Below are 27,890 nucleotides of genomic sequence, written 5' to 3' on the forward strand. Positions count from 1 at the left end.
TTCATAGCAACCCCACTTTAATTAGATCCTTGAAAATAATACATACAACCGCAACATAAAACAACAAAATGTACACATGCACATGTACAACAGTGCTGGAAGAAAAACAGTGCACTATTTCAAGTCCTTGTGCACAATGTGAACCTGTCTTCTCTGGAAAAATGATGAATTGATTAATCACTGCATGTCTAGAAGATGGATTTCTCATGACAGAACTTTCAGATGAAAGATGAATAAGAGATGAAACACCAATATTCATTCCACATAAACTACACTTGAGATGACTGAAAACATGAATTTAATATAGATCAGCTGTGAATCAGTTCATTCCCACATCTTGTCGAGTATTCTGAAGACAACGCTTGACCCCATTTTGAGGTCAAATCACACTCACATTTCAGGACCTCTGCTGTACCCTGTTGTTATTCAGCAAACCAACATAAATCAGTCAGGTGCACACCATTTTCAAAAAGACACCTGAAAAAAGAAAAGGATCACCTGAGATTTTCATAATTTGTTTACAAATGGATCACCACCAGATATGATCCACTGCTCAACTTCAATATGTTGTGAGTGAAATTTTGCCTGATAAGGGCTTATACATTTTGTTTTCAAACATTATGCCTGTAAAGGACACAATGTGTACAACATGTCACAGACAACCCATCTTTCACAGGCTTGCTGTGTCGTGTGTTCTCATCATTAACACAGAGCTGAGGAAGTAAAAGCAGACCTACAATAAATTTTCTGTCCTGTACAATGCCCCAAGTCACTGTCTTGTACAGCCCTCCCTTTGTCCTGATCTGTCCACACAAAAGAATGAACGTGCTCACACCTGACTAGGGGCTAAGTTACAGACCGGGTAATGGCTGATGTTGGGGCCAGGAACCAGTGTTTTGACTCCACTATGTCAAGACCGGCTAATGGCTGATGTTGGGGCCAGGAACCAGTGTTTTGACTCCACCATGTCAAGACCGGCTAATGGCTGATGTTGGGGCCAGGAACCAGTGTTTTGACTCCACTATGTCAAGACCGGGTAATGGCTGATGTTGGGGCCAGGAACCAGTGTTTTGACTCCACTATGTCAAGACCGGGTAATGGCTGATGTTGGGGCCAGGAACCAGTGTTTTGACTCCACTATGTCAAGACCGGGTAATGGCTGATGTTGGAGCCAGGAACCAGTGTTTTGACTCCACTATGTCAAGACCGGGTAATGGCTGATGTTGGGGCCAGGAACCAGTGTTTTGACTCCACTATGTCAAGACCGGCTAATGGCTGATGTTGGGGCCAGGAACCAGCGTTTTGACTCCACTATGTCAGTCCTTTCATTGTGAAGGATTCATGGTCACAATCCCCAAATCAACTGGGGTCTCTCAAGCAGTATACAAACATTGTGAAAATCTATCAAGCATTGTAAGTTTCATGGGAAAAATTATTTTAACAAAAAAGTAATTATAAACTGGAATCAGTTACTCCACTTACACATAAGGTAAGAACACACTTTAATGCACACATTCAATTTGAACAGAGAATCACTAACACCAGTTGCAGAAACAGACCACTCACTCAGCCTCTTTGTCCTGTTCATTCTGTATAGGACAATCACAACAGCAAGAATCTCTGATAAAATCAATAATATATCAAAAAAAGAAAATCTTTCCGTAAAAAGATACAAACTCAAGTAAAATGCTTTTTTTCATCAAGATCACAAGCTTGTGCTTTTGGGATTCCCATCTAATAATCCATACAAAATTTCTTCTTTGCAGTGTGTTGTATAACAAACCACCATAAAATGGCTCAATTCATTACTACACTTTTTAAATTGACTTTTATCATTTAAAAAATCATAAGCATAGGCATTTCAGAAATGTATTCAGACTGATTCTGGACTCTTTGCAGATGAAACCTATAACCACTTGGCAGAGCTAGGATTTAAGAACCTGTTAGCTAACTGGTTCAGCAGGTATTTGTTGTTTCACCCGATTGGCTTTGATTTTGAATGTGAACAATGACCAGAAGCACTTGCTGATTTCTTTTCTCTCTTCTTCTTCTATGTAGTAACTACCATGGCAGGCACTTTGTCTGGTGTGGCTCACATTTATCAACCTGTAGCATTGAGAACTACATGAACAAGTGAATACCGTGATGTGTCATGCACATGAAACCCAGTTACTGAAGATACCAGTTTGATTTTTGTTTTTTAACCTCAAGAAATGAGTCACATCTTTTGATTTTTCCTAATGCAGAATCCTACAGTACAAGGTTCTTCCTTATAAGAGGTTTCTGCATTTCAGGTCAGCAAAATTCCCCAAATGAAATTGTTTTTGGATTGTCAATCCGATTTGTATTAAATCACAAAAGCATATTTTAAGTTATTGTTGGCTATGCATATATATGATACAATTACACATAGCTGAAAAGCAGATTCCTCCTGGAATGCGTTCCCTCTCTCCTGGTGGAGACTTACATACATATTTATGAACAATTCTGAACAATTCTGCACTCTAAATACCAATCTGATTCACAGTAATGGAACAGCCCTGTCATGTCAGATCTGTTGCCATGATGCCAAAAAAGCTTTAAGAACACCATCACACACAAGAAATCAACCATGCTAGTATGCAATTAAATCAATAACATTTCAAGCTAAAACACATACTTAGTCATCTGGAATCTGGAACGATACGTTGCAAGAACCTTTGCAGATCATCGTCACAACATAAATGCATAGTTGTAACACAGCATGCATGGCCTATTTTGTAAAATCAAATCCAAAATAAATAATCTGTCAAAAAGACATCTTTCAAAATATTGAACTTTGGCAACTTGAAAGTCATTTACAGCTAATGAGTGAGGAAGATGGTTTAGAAGAGGGGGTAAAAGGTGGAATTTGGATGGAGGGGTGCAGAAGAAGGGGGACAACTCTCAAACTTTGAAGCTTGATTTTTTTTTCCCTATCACATACACAACAAGAAAATGGCAAAGACATGAACAACAGATGGAAACGTCAGAAAAGTCACTTAGTTTGCAAACAGTAAGCATTTATTATCACCCTCCATAGACAGAAAAATGGTGAAGATTTCACCAAGAGATGTAAATATCTCTTCATTATAAACAGTACAGGTTAGTAGTTACCCTCAACAGACAACAATGTCTCATGAATGCAAATCAACTTATAAATCACATATTTGTTCAACTCATAGATTGTCCTTTTTGGCCAATACATTTCAAAATGCATCTGATAAATGGAAAAAGAAGAAAAAACTAAACAAAAAACAAACAAACCCAAAGCACAAATAAACTGAAGAAAAAACACCCCTGAACGTTTCGTCCAGAAAGAAAAATGTGAACAATGTGGGCACTTGATGGGATCCAGTGAAGAAACTGTCAGCCGCTTGCCTTTACTTTCTCACTGTGGCGAAGTTGTCCTCGAACCACTTCACTGTCTCCTTCACCGCTGGAAAAGGGAAAAGTAGATGATAGAAAGAACACACTTCTTGTCATCATGGCTGCCTAACACACTACGGGGAATGTGTGTGAGAGAGTTCTTCTTCTTCTTCTTCTTCATTCGTGGGCTGCAACTCCCACGTTCACTCGTATGTACACAAGTGGGATTTTACGTGTATGACCGTTTTTACTCCACCATGTAGGCAGCCATACTCTGTTTTCGGGGGTGTGCATGCTGGGTATATTCTTGTTTCCATAACCCACCGAACGCTGACATGGATTACAGGATCTTTTAACGTGCATATTTGATCTTCTGCTTGCGTACACACACAAAGAGGGTTCAGGCACTAGCAGGTCTGCACATATGTTGACCTGGGAGATCGGAAAAATCTCCACCCTTTACCCTCCAGGCACCGTCACCGAGGTTCGAACTCCAGACCCATAGATTGAAAGTCCAACGTTTTAACCACTAGGCTATAGCGCCCGTGGTGTGTGAGAGTTCTGTTGTGTATGTTTGCGTATGTGTAAGTGTGTGTATCCACATGCACGTGTGCATGCATGTGAGTGTGTACATGTGTATGTGTGGGTGTTACTGTGTGTCTAGTCTTTTTTTTTTTCGGTGTTTGTTCCTGAGCTAGTGATCCTAGTCAAACTGGAGAAGCTAAGGGATGTGCAAAGATTTAAATCTCTGATCTTGTGAGATTGATGTAGTTGCAGGACATGGACATCTGACAACTCTGCCCCCAAAGCAGCAAAGCAGTGTCAAAGACAGTGTGGGAGAGCAAGAGAGAGAATTCCAGGTATTATGGCTGAGGACTGGAATTGATTTTTACTCTTAACTCACTCCAGACGAATAGTTTTCTCCCTTTTTTTTCCCTACAGATGACTTAGACCTATTTAATAGGGTTAGGAAAAAAATCACAAAAAATACAAAACATAAAGTAACTGAATGAAACTCACTGTACTTGACCCACTGACCCCTCTCCTCACGTCTTGTGAATGCCCACCCCCCTCCCTCTTCACTGCTCTCAGAAGCTGAGTCACTATCATTACCTTCTTGCTTATAGCTTTCTTCACTGCAGATACTTTATTCAACATCTTCATCATCCTTGTCGATGTCCAAACCTTCAGTTTGAAGCATTTCAATCACTTCAGCAGCGGTAAAACCGCTGTCGTGATCTTGTTTGCTCCAAAAATTTCCACTTGTATTGCCTGCGACGCCATTTTCAATACATTTGCAGATTAGCTTGTCGTGTAGGGTCCTGAACTCGCTGGCTCGCTGTGGAGTGTGTTGTTACGAAATCTCATGAAGAAACTTTGCATTTGACCCTTGTCACATTCGGAGTGCCCGGTGTAGCTGCGATTGTTATGCTATCCCATGAGGAAAACATGGAAAAAAATTTGAATTGTCGAAACCGCTAGAGCGTTCTGTCGTCCAGAACGCTACCTTACATCAGGAAAGCTATCATTCCATCGTCCAGAGTGAGTTAAAGGTACACTCTCTTAATTACATATACAACAAACACTTACAGATATAACATCAGTCTTAAAAATAAAAAATGAGCTGTTCATATGTAAACAAAACATAATTAACAGTAATAAATTCATGTAACCTTAAGCCTATAAACCTTATGCACAAATGCACATCTGCTTATTCATCACAAAAATTTTGTCCGCTTCAGTGAAACATGGAAACATGTTGGATTAACTGCCAGCATTCACAGAGAAAATAGCATTGCAACTCTTTCAATTCTGTTTCCATTTGTAGCATTCATGGGCAGCTCTGAAGAATTCCATTTTTGAGAGCACACTCTCTCAAAAGTTCAAAAGATTCAATCAGGGTTTCTGAAGTGACCAGGGCAAATCAGTCAAACTGTGATCAGCAAGGACGGAGTGAAGTGTTAAAGCACACGTGTATCTGATACATGTGATGCAACAATGTAGCTGGATACAGTGTTCCCTCAGATGTGAGCAAACATACTTTTCCTGACATTTCATGACCACAATGAAAATTTTCCAAACCAAATGCAAAACAAGACTGAGTAAAAAATTAAAACTGTCTGCCACTCTGCTGATTAAAGAGAACAGCGGATACGTTGGTACATGTTCAATTTTCATCACTTTTTGGTTTACTGATGTTCAATTTTCATAACTTTTTTTGTGATTTTTGTTGTTGTTTATTTTTCGAATGCATTAAGCTCTTCCATGGATGGTGCCAGATCAGAGTTTTATCAATATTCAAAGATTTTCCAGAGCCTGATGGGCAAAATATATTTCCTCAAAATTTTTCAGGCCATGGAAACAGTAATCTCATTTTTCCAAGACTTTTCCAGTCCAGACTTCCATGAATGTAGAAACCCGTGTGGATAAACAACACTGGTATCTGTGTGCACCTGTCAGTTCGTCTGTGTGTGAAATTATTCAGTGTGTGTGTATACATATATAGACGTGTGTGTGCCGATACACCTTCATGGATATTTGTCTGTAAACAAACATCCAGTTCCATGCACATAAACTTGCAGAATATGACTGTCATAGCCTTTTACAGCCACCAGGGCTGTGAATTCATGTCCACTGTGTCCAGGGCTCAGCACAGGAAGGCAGTGAATTCATGTCCACTGTGTCCAGGGCTCAGCATAGGAAGGCAGTGAATTCATGTCCACTGTGTCCAGGGCTCAGCATAGGAAGGCAGTGAATTCATGTCCACTGTTTTCTAGGGCTGGGCATAGGAAGGCAGTGTCCCATCCTGTCCTGCCGTTTTAACTGTCCCAGTTTGAAGTCAGGTACCCATTCACACCTGAGCGGTGTGAAGAAAACTGGAGTCCAGTGCCTCTCCCAAGGACACAACACAAGGCTGAAAGGGAAGCTCAAACCCTGACCACTGGTGAACACTGGAACTCAAAGTACAACACCTAACCAATTCTGCTATGACGCCTCAGCATATAAATGTATGTACACATACAAACCAACCCTCACGGGTCTGTTCAGACATGCATGGTAACAGCGACAATCCAGCTTACCAAGTTTGAAATCTGTGAACTTGAAGTCAGGCTTGTACTGTCTCAGTTTAGCATTGCTGGCAGTCTTCTTGAACTGTCCATCTGACTTGGTCGTGTCCATCTGCACAGAGATCACAGCATTTCTCACTGTTCAGTGTCAAGGCCTCTTTACATTACAGTCATTTCTCATTGTTCAGTGTCAAGGCCTCTTTACATTACAGTCATTTCTCACTGTTCAGTGTCAAGGCCTCTTTACATTACAGTCATTTCTCACTGTTCAGTGTCAAGGCCTCTTTACATCACAGCATTTCTCACTGTTCAGTGTCAAGGCCTCTTTACATCACAGCATTTCTCACTGTTCAGTGTCAAGGCCTCTTTACATCACAGCATTTCTCACTGTTCAGTGTCAAGGCCTCTTTACATTACAGTCACCGAAAATATGACTGAGTGCCCTCTCCATCACAGTTCAACAAGCACTGATATTCTCTGCTGGGATAGTATCCATCAGTGAGTTCAGTGGCATAAGTAATGTCATACTGTCATTACTATTCACAGCTTCTGTCAAGCAAAAACATTAAAAATAATTTTAAATCTTGGTGGTCCCAGGAGCTCACACTTCTCAAGGGTCCCAGACTACCTTCTGAGGGTCACCCAAATGCTGCACATTCTAACTGCTTAATAAAAAAAAAAGTTAAAGCAGCGCCTCCTCTAATTGCTGCACACATTCAGAGACAGGCAAATCCTCTGGTCATAATTGTCTAGGTTTTTCAACTATGAAGTGGCAAACAGAAACAGCTCTTATTTGTAGCAGACGATCCAAGCGTTAGATTGAACCTCAGACACATGAGTTCAGTTGTTGTTGTTTTTTTTATCTAATACTTTTATAGAATGTCCCAGGATGAACTTAGTGTTCCATTTCCATTTTTTGTGACAGGGAAACATGTTTATGCACTGTCAGAAGCCCCAATCTTTGCTTTACTATGACTGGGTTAATCTGTGCTAGGTTGGTATAAATAATATTCACCCTTCTCTACTTCTGACAGAATAACTTCTGTATTACCAACATCAAGCTTCAATCAACAAATTCTTCATTAAAACCATGTTCAAAAAGCAGATGATATTGTTCAAAGTCAGTTTTCTAGTTGTTGTTTTTTTCCAAACCAGAAGAGATTTTTAAAAAAACTTCTGGTTGGCCAGCTTTAGTGAAGGTTCTTTCTTCTTTGCTGCTCCTCACAACTAGAACAACCTTCCTCATCATATCCGTGCATCTGATTCTATCTCTGCTTTTCACTCACCACTAAAAACTCATCTTTTTAAAAACCTATCCACAAACACTCTCAGCTTCCTTGTTCTCCAACACCACCCATGTCAGCTCACTTTGGATGCATGAAGAGTGGGAAAGGGAGAATGGAGGTGGAGGGGTTTTGAGAAAGAGTGGTCATGAATGATTTGTAATTTGTAACATGTAAAGCGCCCTGAGCTCTTTGAGAGAAAGGACACTATATAAATGTACATTAGTATTATCATTATTATAAAATATGTGTTGGTCTAAAGCTTGTACTCATCAGGTTTTCTTTTACTGGATTTAACCTGCTGTGTGTGTGTATGTGTGTGTGTGTGTGTGTATTTTTTCTTTCTTACTGACACAGCTCAATCCATAATTTCTCATGAATATATTTCCTTCATCAGTACCAGAAGCAGCAGTCAGTTATGCAGTAGCTTTTTCTTTTCTTTTTTTTTTTTTTTCTTTTTTGCTTTTTTTTTTGTTTTGCAGAGTTTAAATACATGTTATAGTAACAATAGTAACTTGTAATGCTTGTAGAACCAGCAAAAACACTGTTTCATTATTTTTATATTCATTGTTGTTTATTTCAGGGGTGGGGGTTGTAAATTGTTCTTGGTGTTTCACAATTTTTTTTAAGTTAAATTAGATTAAACAATTAAAAAAACCCACCAACATACCTTCACTTCTCCCTTGAAGTCCATAGCTTCGATGACAGCTTCTGCGGCCTCCTTGATTGACACTTCATCCTCCTCTCCCACTGGGTAACAGAAACATGCACACACACGCACACGCACACACATATACACACACACACACGCGCACACACACATACACACACAAACACACACATATACATGCACTCACACATAAACACATACATGCACCCAAGCACATGCACACAAACATACACATAAGCACGTACAAACGCGCACGCGCAAACACGCACACGCACATGCGTGTGCACACAAATGCATGCACAGACATGCAAAAATACATACAGAAGCACGCACCCACACACACACACACACAAATGCATGCACAGACACACAAACACACATACAGAAACACACACACATGCACACACACACACACACAAATATTTTATCAGCTTGAGCTTGTAATTGTACTGTGTACTTCAAAGTTGATTTTAGTGCTAAATTTGATTCATGGAATATACAGTCCGAGTCTAATCTTTATTCCAACATGTTTCAGTAGAATATGAGGCTTTCTTTTATCTGAGATATCTTGATGAAATGAAATCAGAATGGCATAAATTCAGAGTATAAGAGCTATTTATTGTGTACTTTTGAAGTGGTGCTGTTGATTTTGCAGTACAAAAATGATGCAGTAACAACAGGAGTGAGTTCAAAGAAAGAAAGGTAACTGACATCCTGACCTGTAAGCTCAGTCTTCGGCAACAGTCCTTCACTGACGAGCACAGCTGTCAGCAGCAGTCAAAGAGTTAAATTGTCAGTCTACTTGCAGATTTAGAACCATTTAACCCTTTTTACCCCATGTCAGTCTACTTGAAGATTTAGAAACATTTAACCCTTTTTACCCCATGTCAGTCTACTTGAAGATTTAGAACCATTCTACTCTTTCTACCCCATGTCAGTCTACTTGAAGATTTAGAACCATTTAGCCCTTTCTACCTCAATAGAACTATTTAGCCCTTTCTACCTCATGTCAGTCTACATGAAGATTTAGAACCATTTAACCCTTTCTACCCCATGTCAGTCTACATGAAGATTTAGAACCATTTCTACCTCACAACTACATGCCTGTTACATCTCTCCAGGACCAGTAGTGCATAAGACCACTGCAGTAAATAAAATAAAAATGGTTGGTTCAGCAAGCAGCTGTAACTTACTTATTATAAAACACAATGTCATCAAACTTTCGAGAAAGATTTGTAATTGAATGTCACTTTCATCAGTGAAACTGCCACTATTTTCTTTTCCAGTGCTGTCATAAACAGCTTAGCTACCTCTTCTACAGTCAGTCTTCTTCTGTTCTTGTAGATGATGATGACATTTTGAGAGAAAAAAATCAGCAAAAATCGATGAAAATTGTTGATTTGACTGGTCGAACAAAGCTTCGTTTTACCATTTCCAGAATCCATGAATTGTTCAGGTTAGAACACCATCTGTACCAAACAGTGTGTTGGTATGAGAATAATTGTACCTGGTCAACAGGGGAAGTAATGATGGTACACCTGGAGCCGTATTCAAGAGACCATCATGCCTGCGGATAAATGTGTACCTGCAGGTAATCTGCCTGAGGCAAGGCAAACTGCCCAAGGGTAAGCAATATCCGGTATTCATGAACACAACAGCCAATAGCCTAACCAAGGGTCTACAAACCCGAAAGTAATTAACCTTACTATCTGCCAAGGGTGACAGCCCACGAAGCAGAGGTAACTATGGCGAATCCTTTTATTGCGTTGGTTTTGTTGAGGGAAAACAGGCATTTTTCGGAGAGACCATGTCTTGAACATGGCCCCTGACAGTTTGATCTTATCCTTTGTTCGCTTGACAGTGAAAACTGATGTACTGACACTGGCAGACGTCACTATATTCCACATGACTTTTGTCTGTAGATGGGAAGTGAGTGCACTTGCAGACAACAATTAATGGAATGCTTGAAATTTGCAGTTCATCAAAATTCGTTCATTACAGAGAAATATTTGAATCCGAACTCCATTGTTTTATCTCATTTCTGCAATTAGCGGAAAAGCAGGGAGGACAATGTGTTAGAATGTGAAAGTGGCCCCCAGATTCGACAGGTTGCTGACTCTCGTCAATGCTTTGACACTGGCGCACTTTTTTTTCTCTTTTTTTTCTTTTTTTTTTTTTTGGTCACACTGTGGTGTAGTGTGAAGTAAAAGAGCATGCACAGAAGGGAATCTCCAGGATTTCTAGTCACAGACGATGGGTTAGCTGCCTGAGAGCACTGCGTGTGTCATTGAATACAAAGATAACTTTACCTTCACATTAAACTGCACCCATGGCACCATGTCAAAGGTAACTTGCCTGAAGGCAAAATAAATTATGTCTTGAATACGGCCCCTGGAGCAGAGTGAGCTAATAGGAATAAAACATTTCTTCTTCGTTTGTGGGCGAAAACTCATATCTACCCTGCCATGTAGGCAGCCATACTCTGTATTTGGGGGTGTGCATGCTGGGTATGTTCTTGTTTCCACAACCCACCGAACACTTGATATGGATTACAGGATCTTTAACGTGCGTATTTGATCTTCTGCTTGCATATACACACAAAGGGGGTTCAGGCACAAGCAGGTCTGCACATATGTTGATCTGGGAGATCAGAAAAATCTCCACCCTTTACCCATCAGGCGCCGTTACCGAGATTCAATCCTGGGACCCTCAGAATGACAGTCCAATGCTTTAACCATTCTGCTACTGCGCCCACCAGGAATGAACATATGAAATCCATGGCTCACCAGAGAGGATGATGGGATCGATCTCCTTGTATTCACGCAGCACCCAAATCATCAGACGAGCTAAGTCCAGGGAGTAGATGAACTGTCGTCGAGGTGACCCTGTGCCCCAGATCACAAAAGGCTGGTTTTTCTCTGTAACAGGAAAAATAACAAGTCATATGAATGAATAATCATGGTCATCCAGAAATAACTAGTCATACCAATGGTTCATTACAGTCAAGCACAAACAACAAGTCATTTTCAGTCAAACAGGGAATAATAAGTCATATTAATCATTCACCACATTCATCCAGAAATAATAAGTCAATAATGATTCACCAGTCAATTAGGGATAATAAGTCATATCAATGATTGATTAGTCATAACTACCATAAGGACTAATTGCCTAATAAACTAACAATCTAAAAACTAATATTCGCACAAGCAATAACTAAAGCTCGTCTACCGCATGAAACAATAAACCAAGGTCCATATGCAGCGCACACTAGTGCATGTAAAAGAACCCATGGCAACAGATGAAATGTCCCTGGCAAAAAATTCTGCAGAAAAATCTGCTGAAGCAGAAAAGATACAAATGACCTGTTCTCCTCTGGTGCAGCTTCCCTCATTTCACACATTGTACTGCACTGCACTGTATTGCAATGCAATGCATTGTATCGTAACCTAGTATCTTATCTTAAAGTATCTTTCGTATCGAGTCATATATGAGTGGAGTGATGGCCTAGAGGTAACGCGTCCGCCTAAGAAGCGAGAGAATCTGAGCGTGCTGGTTCGAATCACAGCTCAGCCGCCAATATTTTCTCCCCCTCCACTAGACCTTGAGTGGTGGTCTGGACGCTAGTCATTCGGATGAGACAATAAACCGAGGTCCCGTGTGCAGCACGCACTTAGCGCACGTAAAAGAACCCAAGGCAACAAAAGGATTGTTCCTGGCAAATTTCTGTAGAAAAATCCACGTCAATAGGAAAAACAAATAAAACTGCACGCAGGAAAAATACAAAAAAATTGGTGGCGCTGTAGTATAGCGACGCGCTCTCCCTGGGGAGAGCAGCCCGAATTTCACACAGAGAAATCTGTTGTGATAAAAAGAAATACAAAAAAATACAAAAAAAAAAATGTACTATGTCATAATGTAATATTGTTTTTTGTCACAACAGATGTCTCTGTGTGAAATTCCCACGGAGAGTGAATCACCACGGTGCAGCACCACTCACTGTTTGTCTGCAAGTGTATCTATTTCACTATCAAAGTGATTTTTCTATAATTTTTGTCCATGGACAGTTTTTGTTGCTGTGAAAAGGAAACAGTGCAATGAAAGTAACAGTATAACTACAGTAAATAAAACTGGAAGGGAGCAATGGGGTGCATGTCTGTGGATACTATGTAAAAGTGCATTTATATATGGTGTGTGTGAATGTGTGCACACAAAATCTATTCACAGTCAATCCAGGATTCTGATAATGCACATAAACATATCCCTGACCCTTTGAAAACAGAAAGGATGCATGGCATGTTGATCAGGTGGGTCCCTGGGACATTCTATAAAATTTCTTGAACTTCTTGATTGTTTTCGTTTTCTTGTTGTTTGCTGATTTCTAGAAGGAATACCAACAAAAAAACAAAAACAAAAAAAGAAGAAGAAAATCCGGCGTCAGAGCTTCAGTCTGATGCATGGACCATCTGCTATGAGGAAGAGTTGTTTCCCTTCAGCACTTCTTGCCTCAGAAACCAAGAGGATTATGACGTTAGAAGGTATGGCCTGCCTTTATATGTGTGTATCTGATTTGATTGGAATGTGCAGCATCAGAATGACCCTCTGAAAGTAGTTCAGAACCCAACAGAATTATGGTGTAATGTGACCTTGGTCCCTAAGGGTTTTTGACCAATCAGAAACCCTGATTATTAATATTATGTAATGGGAAAAAGGTGTTGGTTTCTGTGTGATGGTCTCCTCACTGTGTGTAAAGGTGTTTGTACATTTATGTCTTTTCATGCACAGGTCAAGGCAGCATTCAGAAAATATGTGTATATGGTCAAGTTTTGTTTCTGAGGATGGACAAGACAGGATTTTATTTGACTAAATGAAAGACTGCTAGAAGCTGGGATGATTTTTTTTTTAAACTATAGTTACCTGAGGTGGGATTTTTTTTTTTAAACAACTATTGTTACCTGGTACAGAAGACAGTTACAGTTGTGGCTTCATGAACATTTCCTTGTGGATTACTCTCTGGATATTTTTTGGTTTTCATTTGAGTGCAGCAAGTTCCATGTTCACTGGCTTTCATGTACCATTGGGCTTTTACATGCACGACTGTTTTTACCCCACCATGAAGCATCATATTCCATGTTCAGGGTGTCTACATGATGATAAAATAGGCAAACAATATTGTCTGGGATTTATTTACATAATAAATGATAAACAAGTGGACCACTGAATATTTATAAGTTTTTAAGCGTGTTTTTTTTCGAGGACATTCTAAAACTAATACCTTTCATTGATTTTGTCTGTCCGAAGTTTGTTAAAATTTTATCAGTCACAATGAAGATTTAAAAAATAAAAAAAGGATTTGTATCAGCCTTTCTTTACATAGAGTGCCAGTGTTGTGATACATTCCAGCATTTGCACCAGGCGTCTGCTGGATAAAAACTTGATATGAATAAGTATATATATATATATATATATATACACCATGCACTGACAAGCACTGTGATCTTTGGAATTGTATGCGTAGATGTTAAGCAAACAAGAAAGCTATCTTTTCAGAAATGAATCTACCATTCAAGAATTTATAATAATTTTGTACTTGTATTTCTTCCTATGGAAAGGCGTCTCCTGAAATACATGCTTTATAGAACATCACTTTTACTGTGTGATAAGTCAAGCCTTTGTGTTTTATTACTGTCATATCTTTATTCAAATTAGTATGTTTTAACTCTGGACCTTTTGTCGCGTTCATCTGGTCATCACACTCGACTGTGGGGTGAGACTGTGCTGTGCATGTGACTAGCCTTTGGGCGCATAAGTAACAATTTCCGATCAGATCAATCAAGATGTACTTCATTTTGCATTGTATTACATTGTTTTGCAGTATATTGTCCTATATCATACAACTGAAGTAATTGAACTTTACTATGGGGCCTGGGTACATTTGTTTGTCGGCTGAGAGTTGGGCCTTTGTGACTGTGAGACTCCAAACTGTTGTATGTGCATTGTGGATCTGTGTGTGCGTGTCTCCCTATCTGTGTGTGTGCATTTGCATGCATGCTACATGTATGCGCATGTGTGAGAGCACAAAGATTCACTGAACATGGCCAGTTTTCGTTCTTGTTTTTATTTCAATCACTTGCCTTCTGTCCACCTTTCGCTTCACTATATTTTAACGTATTTACTTATCTGTTTATTTTGTGTTATCATTTAATTTCAGTTTAATGTCAGTGTTTTATACAAGGCTCTCAAGGCCTGATCAGCAAGTTGGATTTATGCAAAGGTCAAAGGTCAAGCATCTGCCGTTTTTTTCTTCGTTTTATTTCTATACAGCAGATGTAGCGTAGTGTATATGGTTCTGTGCGCATGCACTGACACCTCCTTGAAACTGAAACTGAAATCAGCTGAACGGGACACGTTGTGCACACAACTCACCCTTGGCAGTGTGCACTTTGTGGATCAGTCCCGGCAGCACATGTCCGTCCTCCAGGTTGAAGTTATCGTAAGGACCAAACACGTTCGTGGGAACCACAGACGTGAACTGACAGCCATGCTGTTTGTGATAGCCCCTGAAATCATCGTCACGCACGTTCAGGGTTTGTTCCCGGATTCATTCCCATGACAACCACCACACAGTACCGACTCCATTGGCTTTGTTGCTTTAATAACAACCACCACCACACTGTTCCAGCTTTAACCCTTTGAGCCTTGAGTTCCTGAGCAATTTTAACCCTTCTGCCTGAGCTCCTGAGCCAAAATTTGCAAATAATTGGTATTAAACCCTTTGAGCCCTGACCACCGCTTTACCGGTGGCAGAGAAAAATGATATGATGCCCAGCCACCGGTAAACACTTGAAGTGTGCAGTCTCAACCTGGCCCGTCAGGGCAGAAATCAGGGACAAAACATGTGAGAAAACAACTGTACACAAGTAACTGATATGCTTGATGATTTATCAGAAGCAGAGTATGACAATGATTACTCTGATAGTGAGGTGGAATTCGAATGCTACAGATAGTGATGTTGAAAATGAATCTGAGCATGCAGAATCAGTTGATCAAAGGAGGCGTGTCAGGTTGAGACTCTGCACACTTCATGGTAGAAATCGATCTTTTTTATCCAAAGCACATGCACAAAACACAGTGAAAAGGCGCGGCAATGTTGGTACTACGTTCGCTGACGTCAGAATATTACAGTTTTTCTGATTGGCTCTTCAATATACGTCAACCAATAGCAAAACACGACACAAGTGTTTACACACTGCTCAACCGGTGGCCAGGCATTATGCCACCCCTCCCCACCACCGGTAAAGCGGTGGTCAGGGCTCAAAAGGTTAATATGTATGATAATCATGTCTGACTATGACCACAGGAACAGCAGAGAGGGCAACTGCTTTCCCAACCATCTGGGCAAGAATTTAAGTTCAGTAGAGAAGTGTCTTGTCCAATTTACATCCCCACTCTCTCAGCAAAGAGAGCTTTAGGACAGTCAACACTGGGATGATCCCTAAGGTGAACTATCCCCCTAGGCTCCTCAGCACTAAATGGCAGTGCAACCTTGCATCCTGGTTCGAGAGTCACTGTCTTTCATAACAGACTAAGCTGTGTATGAATTCCCACAGCAGTGGAGAAACCATTGATCATACAGCTCTCACTCAGCTGTTGGCCCAACTATAAGCTTATTCCAATCCCTGCTATGAGCCAAGCATTGAGCCTACAGCTTAAACAGTGGCTTTGATTATTCAAAGCCCACACTGTATCTGTTTGGTTGGCCGACTGCCATGACAAAAAACATGCACTGAAAGTATCAACATTTAGATCAATGTCACATCAAACAGAAAAAGAAACATGCAAGTAACAATATACCCCTTTTTCATAACTTATACCTACCCTCTTGTCACTCTCAACCCCACTCCCCCAGCCACCCCATATCCCCCCTTTGTAAGCCTGCAAATGACAATATACCAAAAATGACAATATGACATATACTTTTTTTTATAATTTACTAACACCTATCCCCTCCTTACGATGCTTTTTAAATCTATATTCAAACTGAGGCAAGCCAGAGATAAAGACAATCAGTGCTTACTTGTTCAGCACATCAATCATCCTTTTGGAGTACGAGTAGCCAAAGTTGCTGTCATGGGGAGGTCCATTGTGCACCTGCGCATGGCAAACATGACATGTTGACTGATGTTATAACTTAGAATTCACAGGATGTTGATTGCACTGTTCTAATTAATCCTTGGTATATTCCATTCTTCTTCATACGCACACATGCACACACACGCATACTCACAAGCATGTACGCATGCAAACATGCACACACACACACACAAGCATACACTACAAGTCAAAAATCACAAAATGAAAAGATATTAAACTAAAGAAAGTTATATGCCCTTTGCTACGTAAGGCGCATGTTTATTTTGAATGGGTGTTCCTGTTGAAATGTGGAAGCATGGTTTGACTTCATGACTTCTATGAGGCAAATGTCAATGGCACTGTTCTAAACTGGTTCAAATCTTATCTTACTGATTGATTCCAGTCTGTCGTTGTTGATAATTTCCAGTCTGAACCCGTTAAAATTGATCATGTAGTCCCACAGGGATCTGTTTTAGGCCCAGTGCTCTTTACACTGTACACTGCTCCTCTCGCTGAAATAATCAACCGCCACAATGTCAGTCATCATTCCTATGCTGATGACACTAAACTTCAGAAGAGTGATACCCCTGAAAAATTGTCATCGCTCTTGTAAGAAACATCCAACTGCTTCCTGGACAACCAAAACTGGATGACTCTAAATAAGTTACAATTCAACGCAGGTAAAACTGAAGCAATGATCACTGGAACTAAATAAAACTCTTCCATCACAACTGACACACTCAGACTTGGCAGTACATCCATTCCTCTTTGCAGTTCAGTCAGGAACCTCAGCATTATCCTTGACAACACACTGTCCATGCAAAAATTTATCAGTCAGACATGTCAATCCTGCTACTGTCAATTGTGGCGCACCAGTTCCATTTGGAAATATCAGTCCACTGACGCAACATCTAGACTTGCCGTTTCTCTCGTTCTTTCTTGCCTGACTACTGTAACTCTCTATTGTCTGGTTATGCCACTACAGCACAGCGTCCTCCAGCAAGAGCAGTCAAGGGCAACAGTTTCCCAGGAAGCGGTCTATGTTACAGGCTTTGAGGTTTGTCTTCAAGGTGTCCTTGAGGCGCTTGCAGGGTCTTCCAAGTTCACGGTGGCCTTTCTTCAGCTGGCCATACAATAGCATCTTCGGGATCCTGCTGTCTATCATGCGGACAACGTGTCCTGTCCAGCGTAGCTGGCACTGGATCAGCAGACTTTCAATGCTGGGCAGGCCACTCCTCTCTAGGACCTGAAGGTTGGAGACCCTGTCTTGCTACTTTATGCCGAGGATCTTTCGTAGACATCTCTGGTGAAACTGCTCAAGTTCTTGAATGTGACAGCGATACGTCGTCCATGTTTCACAGCAAAACAAGGTGGTCAGCACAACAGCTCTGTAGGTTTTGATTTTGGTCAGTCCATGCTGCGTGCAGAGTGAGAGCAAAAGCAGTCCATTGGAGTTGCACTTGACAGTGTTGTGCTGTCCTAGGACTTTTGACCATGAGGAGAAGTCCACGCCGACGCAGACATTGAAATCCCCAAGGATCAGCCTGTCCTTTCTGTCTACCGTTGAAATGGTGTGGCTGAGCTCCTCGTAGAAAGCTTCTTTGATGTCATCAGGGTTGGTCATCATCAGGGCATAGCAGCTGATGACTGTGGAGAAGCGATCCTCGGACAGCTTCAGACGCAGGGTCATCAGCCTATCGTTTGTCCCACATGGAAGGCTGTGTCGTGCAAGTTTGGTTCAAATGGCAAAGCCCACGCCTGAGGTTCTTGGGGTGCCATCTGGCTTCCCAATGCAGAAGGTGTAGCCCCCTCCAACTTCCTCCAGCTGGGTTTCACTGGCAAACCTGGTTTCGCTCAGGGCTGCTATGTCCACCTGGTAGTGATCAAGCATTCTAGCAATGAGCGCTGTGCACCTTTCTGATCTGTCGTCTCTGTCTAAAAGGGTGCGAACATCCCAGGCACCCAGAGTCAGGGCATGACTCCTGGTTCTTTTCTTCTGTTGTTTTTGACTGCTGGTGTTGGATGTCCAAGTAGGTGCAGTTTCCTACTAGGTACTAGGCAAGGCAGGCTTTGTTTAGGGATCCTTTTATCTCCCCTTCCTATTGTGGGGAGAGCAGTGCTGTCCCTAAAAAGGGCTGCTCTGACGCTGTGGGAGGATATGGGCATTGCATTTGCCCCAATCTATGGCAGACGACCATCACCCCACAGCCGCCTGCGTGCAAAGTCGTGACTAGGAACTGCCAGCAGCATCCTCTGCCTGTCCCCGTTACCACTTCTCCATCGCCGCAGGGCTTGGGAAGGCTGGATATTGAAGGGCTAGCTCGTCATTAGCCTGGTTCCCTGATGAGCACAGGTGACTTATTTTTAGTGAAGAGGAGTTGTGCAGTCCCTTCCCCACTCTCTCACCTACCAACGCTCACAGTCCCACATGTGCAGATACTGCCACATGTAGGACGGCCTCGGCAGGTGCAGGTTTTTTCTTCGGAGTTCCGTCTCCTAGGAGGACTTCCAGCCAAGGGTAAGAGCTCCCCCTGCCTTTGGTCATCCTTTTCCGCCTTCACAGCCATTGGGAAAGGTTTCCTCCTCTGCCAGGTCCGTCATTGCGAGACTTAACATGCGGCAGGTAGTACTGGGTTACATGGTACCAGTAGCAAGGGCTATGCCCCTGACCTGACCGAACTAACAATACACACCAACTAACACACACACTGTCAGAGAATACCGTTTGGCCCCCTCACCATGGTTTCATCGATGGGGTAGGTTGTCTTGTCTGGGAAGATACAGGTGGACAGACAGGACACCACCTTCTTCACCCCCGTCTCATAACTCACTCTCAACACGTTGTCATTGATCTGAGAGTTGATTCTCTGCAACACAAAATACTCTATATACGTTTTTTCCAAGTGAACACAAGCACTGATCTGTTCTGTACCATTCCCCCCCAATATTCCTTGTAAGCTTGGCAAACTTCTTAATTAAGACATATTATCTGCTGTTCTATTCTGTTTTGTAGTGACATAGCAATATCAATCTAAGTGCAGAGCGATAGACACAGTCTTTCCATGGTGTGCGAACTTTTCCACCTCTCCTCTCTCTTCCCCTTTCACACGTGATTAACATTTCCAGGAAAGAATTAAGAGATCTGATTAATTTGTGTTACACACACTCCCACACACACCCACACACACAGAAAACAGTCCAGTCTTTCTTACTGTGCACACTACAACAACTTACAAAGAAGTCCAGGTTGTACTTGAGGTTGCGGAACAGACCTCCAACCATAGCAGCCAAATGGATCACATGAGTCGGTTTCTCCTTCTCAAACAGCGCTTTTGTTTGATCAAGGTGTCTGTTATAACACACACCAAGCAGAAGATAATGAACAATGTTGCAATCTTGGACATTTAATCAACAGCCAAAAAACCCACCTTTTTATAACAATGATAATAATGATAATAAAGCTGTAAGCATTTGACTACACTGCACCTGTCAACCAGTGAAGAACTATCTAGATATACATTGTGTGTATACATATATGTGTATATATACATAGAGAGAGAGAGAGAGAGATAAAGAGAGAGAGAGAATTTACATAATCAATACCACTGATTTGGAGTAACATTTTATATAAAAATACTACTCACTGGAATAACAATCAGCTTAAAAATGTCTTTTAACTCTTTCTATACTAAGGTATGCTATAGTGTACCTCATGCATGCAATGCTTTCTTTCTGTCGTGCGCTATAGCGCGAGTCTAAAAAATTGTAGTTCATACGTTAACATTTTTGTGCTAGACTAAACGGCACAGCTATGTTCTGCCGTCACCCAAAAGTGCATCTGTACTTTTATTGTGGCTGTAAATGCCTTTGTTTGAGTACAATACATGCGAGCGTACAGTCACCCAACTCTGCCATCTCACTCGCTCACTCGACAAGATGGCGTCTCTGTCAACTTCGGCAAGAACTGTGGCTCAAAGTCGAATGCAAACTGATCATATAGAGGATATCCACTGTGCATATGCATTTGCCCATTTAACTGCTACAATTAGGAAGTGTCTATGGTTACAAAAGACCACATTTGTAAAATTTCTGTTGTATGAGAAAAACTCACCCCCTTTATGTCAGTTGTGAAAAGCATGGATTTTTTTTAAAATATAAATTTGTCGATAATTAACTTATTAAGTGAGTGCTTTGAAACTTTGCCAAATGTTAGTCCATTCTATTCTTAGTATCATCGCAAATTTTCACAGCTGTATGTAACTGTTTTTTGGGGGGACATTTTTCTTGTATCATAAACAAACGGCCAGTACAGAGAGTATAATGAAGGAAGTCACTGGGCAGTATAGAATGAGTTAAATGTATCTTTTATTGAAAAAAATATCACAATATCACAAATGTACTTTAATTATGTATATAATACTCTTGATAGTAAACCCAAGTATAAAAAACTGGATACTACACCACAAGCCTGAGAGGCTCACTGAACAATGCATGACGTAGATGCTACAAAAGAGTAAAGTACAAATCAAAGCCTTGATGTCTTTGTTTTCCATACAAAGCATTGCCTTACTGTCCATAAAACAATGGAAAACTGTCTAAATAAAATGCCAATACAGAAAAATCAACATGTCCTGCTGATCATACACTATCAGTTAACTCACTCAGTACGGCCAGTCCTCTCTTCTCCTCTACACAGACCCCTCGGATGTCCACTGAGTGTCTGAATGACCCAACCTTTAGCTTCCGTCATCAGAATTGTGGTATTCTTTGTCAACATTCACGTCTTCAGTATAAGAGCCTTCCGCTTACAATACTTTGATGATGGTAATTGGGGTGAAACGCTGTTAACATTGTCTCTTTCGCCGTTCGTATGGAGAGAGTTAACAGCTGTGTCTCAGTCATGATGGCACCAAGCCAGTACTCTTTGTGACAGGATTTTTTTTTTTTTTGATTTTTTTTTTTTTTAACAAATTCTTGTATAAATCCAAATTTTACAGCTTGATGGGTGGGGTGTGGAATGGGGTCATCTTGTTTTTAGTCTATCGTCAGCTACTGTGAGTTCTTATCTGACTTGTTTTAATGTATTTCATGGTGAGTTTGTTCATGTCTATGTTGATGTCTACAACAAGCCTGTGACTGCACATGTTAATTTCCATGTGGATTAATAAAGTGTTATTGAACTGAATTAAATTTGAATTGAATCTTTTGACTGCGCCTCCACCAAGTTAAGGGTTTCCATGAAAAACATTATCACTGTCTGAAGAAAAAACACAACAAGAAATAAATCAAGATGCAAAAAAACCCAAAAAAAAACAGAATAATATAAAAGACTTACTGGAGATCTGCGTCCTTTGAAGACGCAAAAATCCAAGTCTCATCAGGTTTCTTCTCTTCCCCTTCTGCAATGATACGAATGGCCTGCCCCACCAGACCACTTCCTCCAGTGACCAGAATCCTCTTTTCTGCCATTGTCAGCAACTGGATGCAATCCTTCTCAGAATCTCTGCAAATCTGTTTTATCACAGAAAGCACAATGTGTTTCAATGAACAACATAGACTCTGTGTGTGTGTGTGTGTGTGTGTGTGTGTGTGTGTGTGTGGGTGTGTGTCTGTCACTTGTCCAAAAACCTGGTTTCATGTGCATGCGTGTGTAGGAGTGGAAGGTGTGGGTGAGTGTGTGTGTGTGTGCTTGTGTGTGTGTAGATACAATCATACATACATAGTGTTGTTGTTTTCAATAGACAAATATCACAACACTTGCACCCTTCATGATGGCCTGGTGTCAACAGCTGCCAGTTGTTACAACCTGCACGTATCAATATATCTACACACACACACAGAGATATATATATATATATATATATTGCTAGGCCATATGTGCGTTCAGTAGTTAGGTCCCATATGTATTCAGTGGCTACAAGTAATGTGCACAGCTAGTTTTTTACTCTTTGTTGAGACAGGAGGAACACTCATTTCCATCTTATTTGTATCGGACCAGAAGGACACACTTAGTCTTACGCTAAACAGACTATCCAGTCATATTTCTTAACTATTAGAAAAAAAACCAAAAAAACAACAGGCTAGAGTCTCATTTAAGTAGCTGAGGATATTTGTAATGTATGCAGTAAACAATATATTTCAAATATTTTAGAACACAAAAAACAAAAAATAATGTCTTCCTTGGAATAAAAACACTTTCATAACAAAAACCAAACACTTTAACTTTAAAGTAAACAAGCACTTGTTCAATGACTGAAAATGCTAACCAGCAGATTTTTTTCAAAGTTTTGTCACTTGCCTCTGACCCTCCTGCATTCACATATTTCATGGGGTGAAAGCAATATGGTTGGGTTTTTTTAATTTAAGCCACACAATCCGATGTTTCCAAATGATTTTTTTAATTCCTTTTTTTTCCACAAAAATGGGTGTGTGCTGTAGGACATCATTCATTGTACTGTGAGAAACATAGGAGACAATGAAAATGTCCCAACTTTCACTTTCACAATCAGATTAATCTATGTCTGTTCCCGGAAGAAGCATCAGAAATGAAGAACACATTTTCCATTATTTCAACTCACCAACCAAAATTTTCAATTGATTTTACCTCACTTATGACTATAAAATAACCAGGAAAAAAGCCACATCGTCTGTGACTGACCAACAACTCACACAGCAGTTGTATCCCTCTTCACATGAACAGCTGCAATTTCATGACAATAACACCTTTTTCTTCAGTCAACAGCTTTTGCTGGCAAAATCTCACTTGCAAAGCTCAGAACTGTAAATGTCCAGTTACCAGCTTACACGTGTCACAGGCCAACAAGCTGGCTCAGACACAATGGGTGATAGGAACTGGGGAGTGGGGAAGGGGTGAAAGAGGGCAAGGGGGGGGGGGGGGAATGGTGGGGGATGGGGGGTGGAGGGGGGGTATGGGGGACAACCAGTGAGACTGCCTGGACAAATATCCCCTTTCATTTTCATGCTGTGGTGGTTTTCCACAAAAAGCTCTGACCCAGTTGGACCTCTACACTCCCAAGGTACACAGCTTGCTTCATCCTCTGATGGTTCAGGAGTAAAAACTCTGGACACAGGATTTCAAACTCTCCCCTCTCCTCCCTCTCCAATCAGCCCCTCCATTCTGAACCTCCTGACAAAACACATCACAAACCTGACAAGCAACATGACCAGTTTTGTTCATGTTTCATTTTGAACCAGGGTTTTGATTCATTACCTCCCCCACCCATCAACCACCTCCGAGTTCTGAAGATTAAAAAAAAAAAAAAAAAAAAAAAGATTGGTGTGGCACCTTGCGTGTGTGTGTGTGTGTGCATGTGTGTGTGTGTGTGTGTTGATTTTGATGCAGCTTGGATGCACCTATTAATTTACAGTGTGTTTGTCCATCTGTGTGTGTGTGTGTGTGTGCGCGCGCGCGCGCACGTGAGTGACTGACTGTGTGTGTCTGCGACTCTGTGTGTGTGTGCGTGTGTGTGAGCGTACATTATGCATTTCTCATACATATTAAAAATAAAAAAATTTTAAAAAATTAAAAAACACATGTATGTACACATTCACCGTCCTGAACACAGACTTGTAAGTTTGATCACTGTTTATCTGCATTTAAACAAAAAAAGAACAGCACATCCATAACATTCAGTGATAATTATATTCTAGCAACTGGTATTGCTTTTCTAACTTCTCTTTCTGCTGTTGTAAGGCACTAAACAGAAAACAAGATTTTCAAAATTATATAATTACTTATAAAATTATCAATAACAGCTACAAATGTAAGTGCATGCATGTGTGTGTGTGTGTGTGTGTGTGTGTGCATATGTGCAATATGAAAGTCTGTACTTTTCTTTCAGTGGAATATGTTTCAACAACACATGATTTCCAACCCCGTCAATTTTTTTTAAAGTACGAGCATTAGTAGAATCAAGAAATACATTCTACTCTTTTCACTGAAAAACAATACATTCTACTTTGAAAAACAATCTTTCGACTCTTCAGTGCATTCAGAATACCAATATTGTACTAGTATTTTGACAACAGGATGCATCTGTATCAGTGTATGCATAGTATTATGTAGGAAGAACTGACTTGCATTATGATCAGACGAGCCAACAGATTTATAAGTAGAGAGCACGTTTCCATAACAGAGATCAGTTGTTCTCTTTATTTAGGTTAAATATGACACAAACTTTTGAAATTGAGACATGGTTTTCTCCAGGCTGCAAAAGTTAAAATCACCTGTGGAGAAAAGATGAAAGATGATGCATCTGGTGAAACAGACTACAGGTTGTGAATAGTACTGGTGATGTCCATGACAGCATGTACAATGAGGAAAGCAGATGGAATGTTCACAAGAGACAGAATAAAAAATCCAAAGTAAGGGTGGAACAGCAAGCAGTTCCAAATCAGGTGTACAACACACTTTTAATATTTATACACTCTTTTATGCCATGCTTCATTCACAGTACATACACTGTTCTCCCTTTGATTTCCCTGTCACACTTTTGCTCCTGTCCTCCCAATGACACAAATTCACCACTAACACTGTGACACATCCAGGCCTCTTAAACACACACACACACACACACACACTCGCTCTCTCTTTCTCTCTCTCTAAATTCATTCATAAACCTAACATTGCACTCCAGTTCATCAAATTTGGTGCTGTTTGATGCAGGCCTGATGACTGATTGTACATTGACTGAAATGATAGGAGTAAACAAATGATACTGTTTCTTTTTATTCTTCTACAAACTCTACGCCCCCTCCCTTTTTCTTCTTTTACTACATTTATCACTGTCTCAAATACCATCTGACTGAGTGCAGCTTCTATTGCAAATAGGTGAAACTGGTGGGTGTTTTCTATCAGAGTATGATCTAAACTGACAAATAAAATCATGACTGTAAAAAAGAAAGTGCATATTCTAACTAAGATTTTACATTTTCAAAATAGTGGCTCATGAGACAAGTGGGGAGACCGTAGATCTAGGGAGACAATTGGCCTGGGAGTACAATGGGGCTGGGACGATAAAGAGTCTGGGAACACAACTGGCCTGGTTTGTAAGCAGGCCTAAGGGAACAATTGGCTTGGGGGTCCTGAGGAGTTCAGGCAGGGCTTGAAATATTCACCCTTCCCACTGTACGGGACAACTAAACTCTCTGACAGACAACTGGAAACACTCTCTCCAACTGTCCATTGGGCAACCAGTTTTTGACTGTGTCACTGAAAGTGCGACTCCACGCCCACCAGCCCCAGTATTTCTCAAAATGAAACCCCACCAGCATGGCATTCTTTCTCTGAGACAATATATGTTCTCTCAAAAAACACGCCAGTAGACAAGATAGCTAGTACCTACTGGCACTACTATACATAATCTACTCCCTAACTTCAGTTTCTCTCTCTGCAGAGCATGCCATCTCTGATGCGTTATTTGGCATTGAATATTTTGTTATGTAGGCCTGGGGGAAAGGACTACAGATGCCTCGACATGCATGACTTGTCATTGCGCAACCAGTAGTTACTTTTTTTTCTTTTTTTTTTAAACTGTCTCTTCAGCAATGGAGGACAAACAGAAATTTTGGGGCAACTTAATTTATTTTTTACATACATGTACGAATGTTTGTATGTATGTATGTATGTATGTATCCAAGAATGCAAATAGTAGCAGTAGTAGTGAGGGGACTGGCAGGTCATCTGCCTAGGCCTCTCGGCCTTTTTCATGCCCCCATCAAATCTTCATCTTCACTTCTTTCTTTTTATTTTATTTATTTATTTTCTTCTTTTGTTTGTTGTTGTTGGGCAGGATACACAAGTACGCTTCTGCAAGAACTTTGCTTTCATTCATTATAACCAAGCAAATTTTCTTTTATGGTGGTATTGTTGTCAAGGAGATTTTTGAACGTGTCAGTGTTTTGTGTAAGTTTAACTTCGGTTGGCAGTGCATTTCATATTTGTGCAATTTGGTTAGCCAATGAATTTTTTCTAAGGTTGGTGTTGAAATGGTCTAAACAAATTTTCTTCACTGAGTTTCTTGTACTGTCAAATTCCGACATTCTAATGATATGTCTTGCATTTAGATCATTTATCATCATGTTATTTAATATCTTATAAGTTTCAATCAAATCTCCTCAATCTTAAGATAGGTTTGGCCTGCTTTCCATCCTGTGGCGGTATTTATAATATATGAATATGCACCATGGGAACTCGATACGTCAGAGGCGTGGGGGACAACGGGCGATCCCCTGCTGCCACACCCAGTCCACGAAGTCATGGATCCTGAACCCATGTCACTGGTTTGCCGGTGTGATGCTGCTGCTGTCGTTGTTGATGCTGTTGTTCTTTGTAAGATTATCTTGGGGTGACAGAAAAATAAATCAACTGTTGATCGAGGGCGTCTTGTAGATTTATAAAGATTTATGGCAGTCACACAACTCACCTGCCGGCATGCCAGCGGTGACACTTCCTATTTGGTCAGTCCTCGTCAATAGGTCATGTCCTGAAAACGAATTTGACACGTGTCAGTAAACAACTAGCGACTTACCCGTTTGTCTGTTCCCTTGAAAATGATACAAAGAGTGCAGGCCTCGGGAGATATGCGGTCGGCGCAATGGATCAGGCAGCCCAAAGGGGAAAAAAGATTGCCACACCAGTTCCGCTGCCAGCGACGCGTGGAGGTCTAATGCATATGCATGAACGATGTCTACTTCCGCTTAAGATAAGGGAGCGGAGAGTAGCCTCCCTGTGCTGTCACTGCCTAAACCACTGAGCTGCTATTGAGCTCGATGACCCAAAACGGTGTGCGTGCGTGCGTGCGTGTGTGTGTGTGTGTTTGCGCGCGCGCGCGCGCGCGTGTGTGTGTGTGTGTGTGTTCTAACAAGACAAACACTTAGAAAAACTTGATATCGAGTGCGACAGCTGATATCTCGTTAATCTCAACTATCTGATCGATACGCGGGGTTTTGTTTCCTATTTTTCAAACAAGACAAACACTTCGAAAAACATTATCTCGATTGCGAACCGAAAGCTCGGTTGTTATTGTTCTTGTTGTTTTTGTGTTCTTTTTTGGTTGTTTCTTGTTTTTTGTTGTTTTGTTTTGTTGTGTGTGTGTGTGTGTGTGTCACGGTGTGTGTGTGTGTGTGTGTGTGTGTGTGTGTCACGGTGTGTGTATGTATTTGTATTTGTATTTCTTTTTACCACATCAGATCGGGCTGCTCTCCCCAGGAAGAGCGCGTCGCTACACTACAGCCCCCCCCCTCCCCCCCCCCCCCCCCCCCCCCCCCCCCCCCCTTTTTTTTTTTTTTTTCCTACCGTGCAGTTTTATTTGTATTTCCAGTAGTATT

General features: G+C 40.9%; 1 protein-coding gene across 1 annotated transcript; it reads right to left on the reverse strand.

Moving 5' to 3' along the window:
* LOC143282676 (GDP-L-fucose synthase-like) lies at window positions 1-27,250 on the reverse strand. Its single transcript, XM_076588347.1, has 10 exons — window positions 27,092-27,250; window positions 21,877-22,052; window positions 19,776-19,890; window positions 19,280-19,408; window positions 16,486-16,559; window positions 14,835-14,968; window positions 11,195-11,326; window positions 8,409-8,488; window positions 6,468-6,567; window positions 1-3,457 (listed from the first exon to the last, which is right to left on the reverse strand). Exons 2-10 carry the CDS (start codon window positions 22,008-22,010, stop codon window positions 3,402-3,404), a joined length of 954 nt encoding a protein of 317 aa, XP_076444462.1. The 5' UTR covers window positions 22,011-22,052; window positions 27,092-27,250; the 3' UTR covers window positions 1-3,401.
* Window positions 27,251-27,890: the final 640 nt, after the last annotated feature.

The sequence above is a fragment of the Babylonia areolata genome, chromosome 6, assembly GCF_041734735.1.
Source record: "Babylonia areolata isolate BAREFJ2019XMU chromosome 6, ASM4173473v1, whole genome shotgun sequence".
Classification (NCBI taxonomy): Eukaryota; Metazoa; Mollusca; class Gastropoda; order Neogastropoda; family Buccinidae; genus Babylonia; species Babylonia areolata.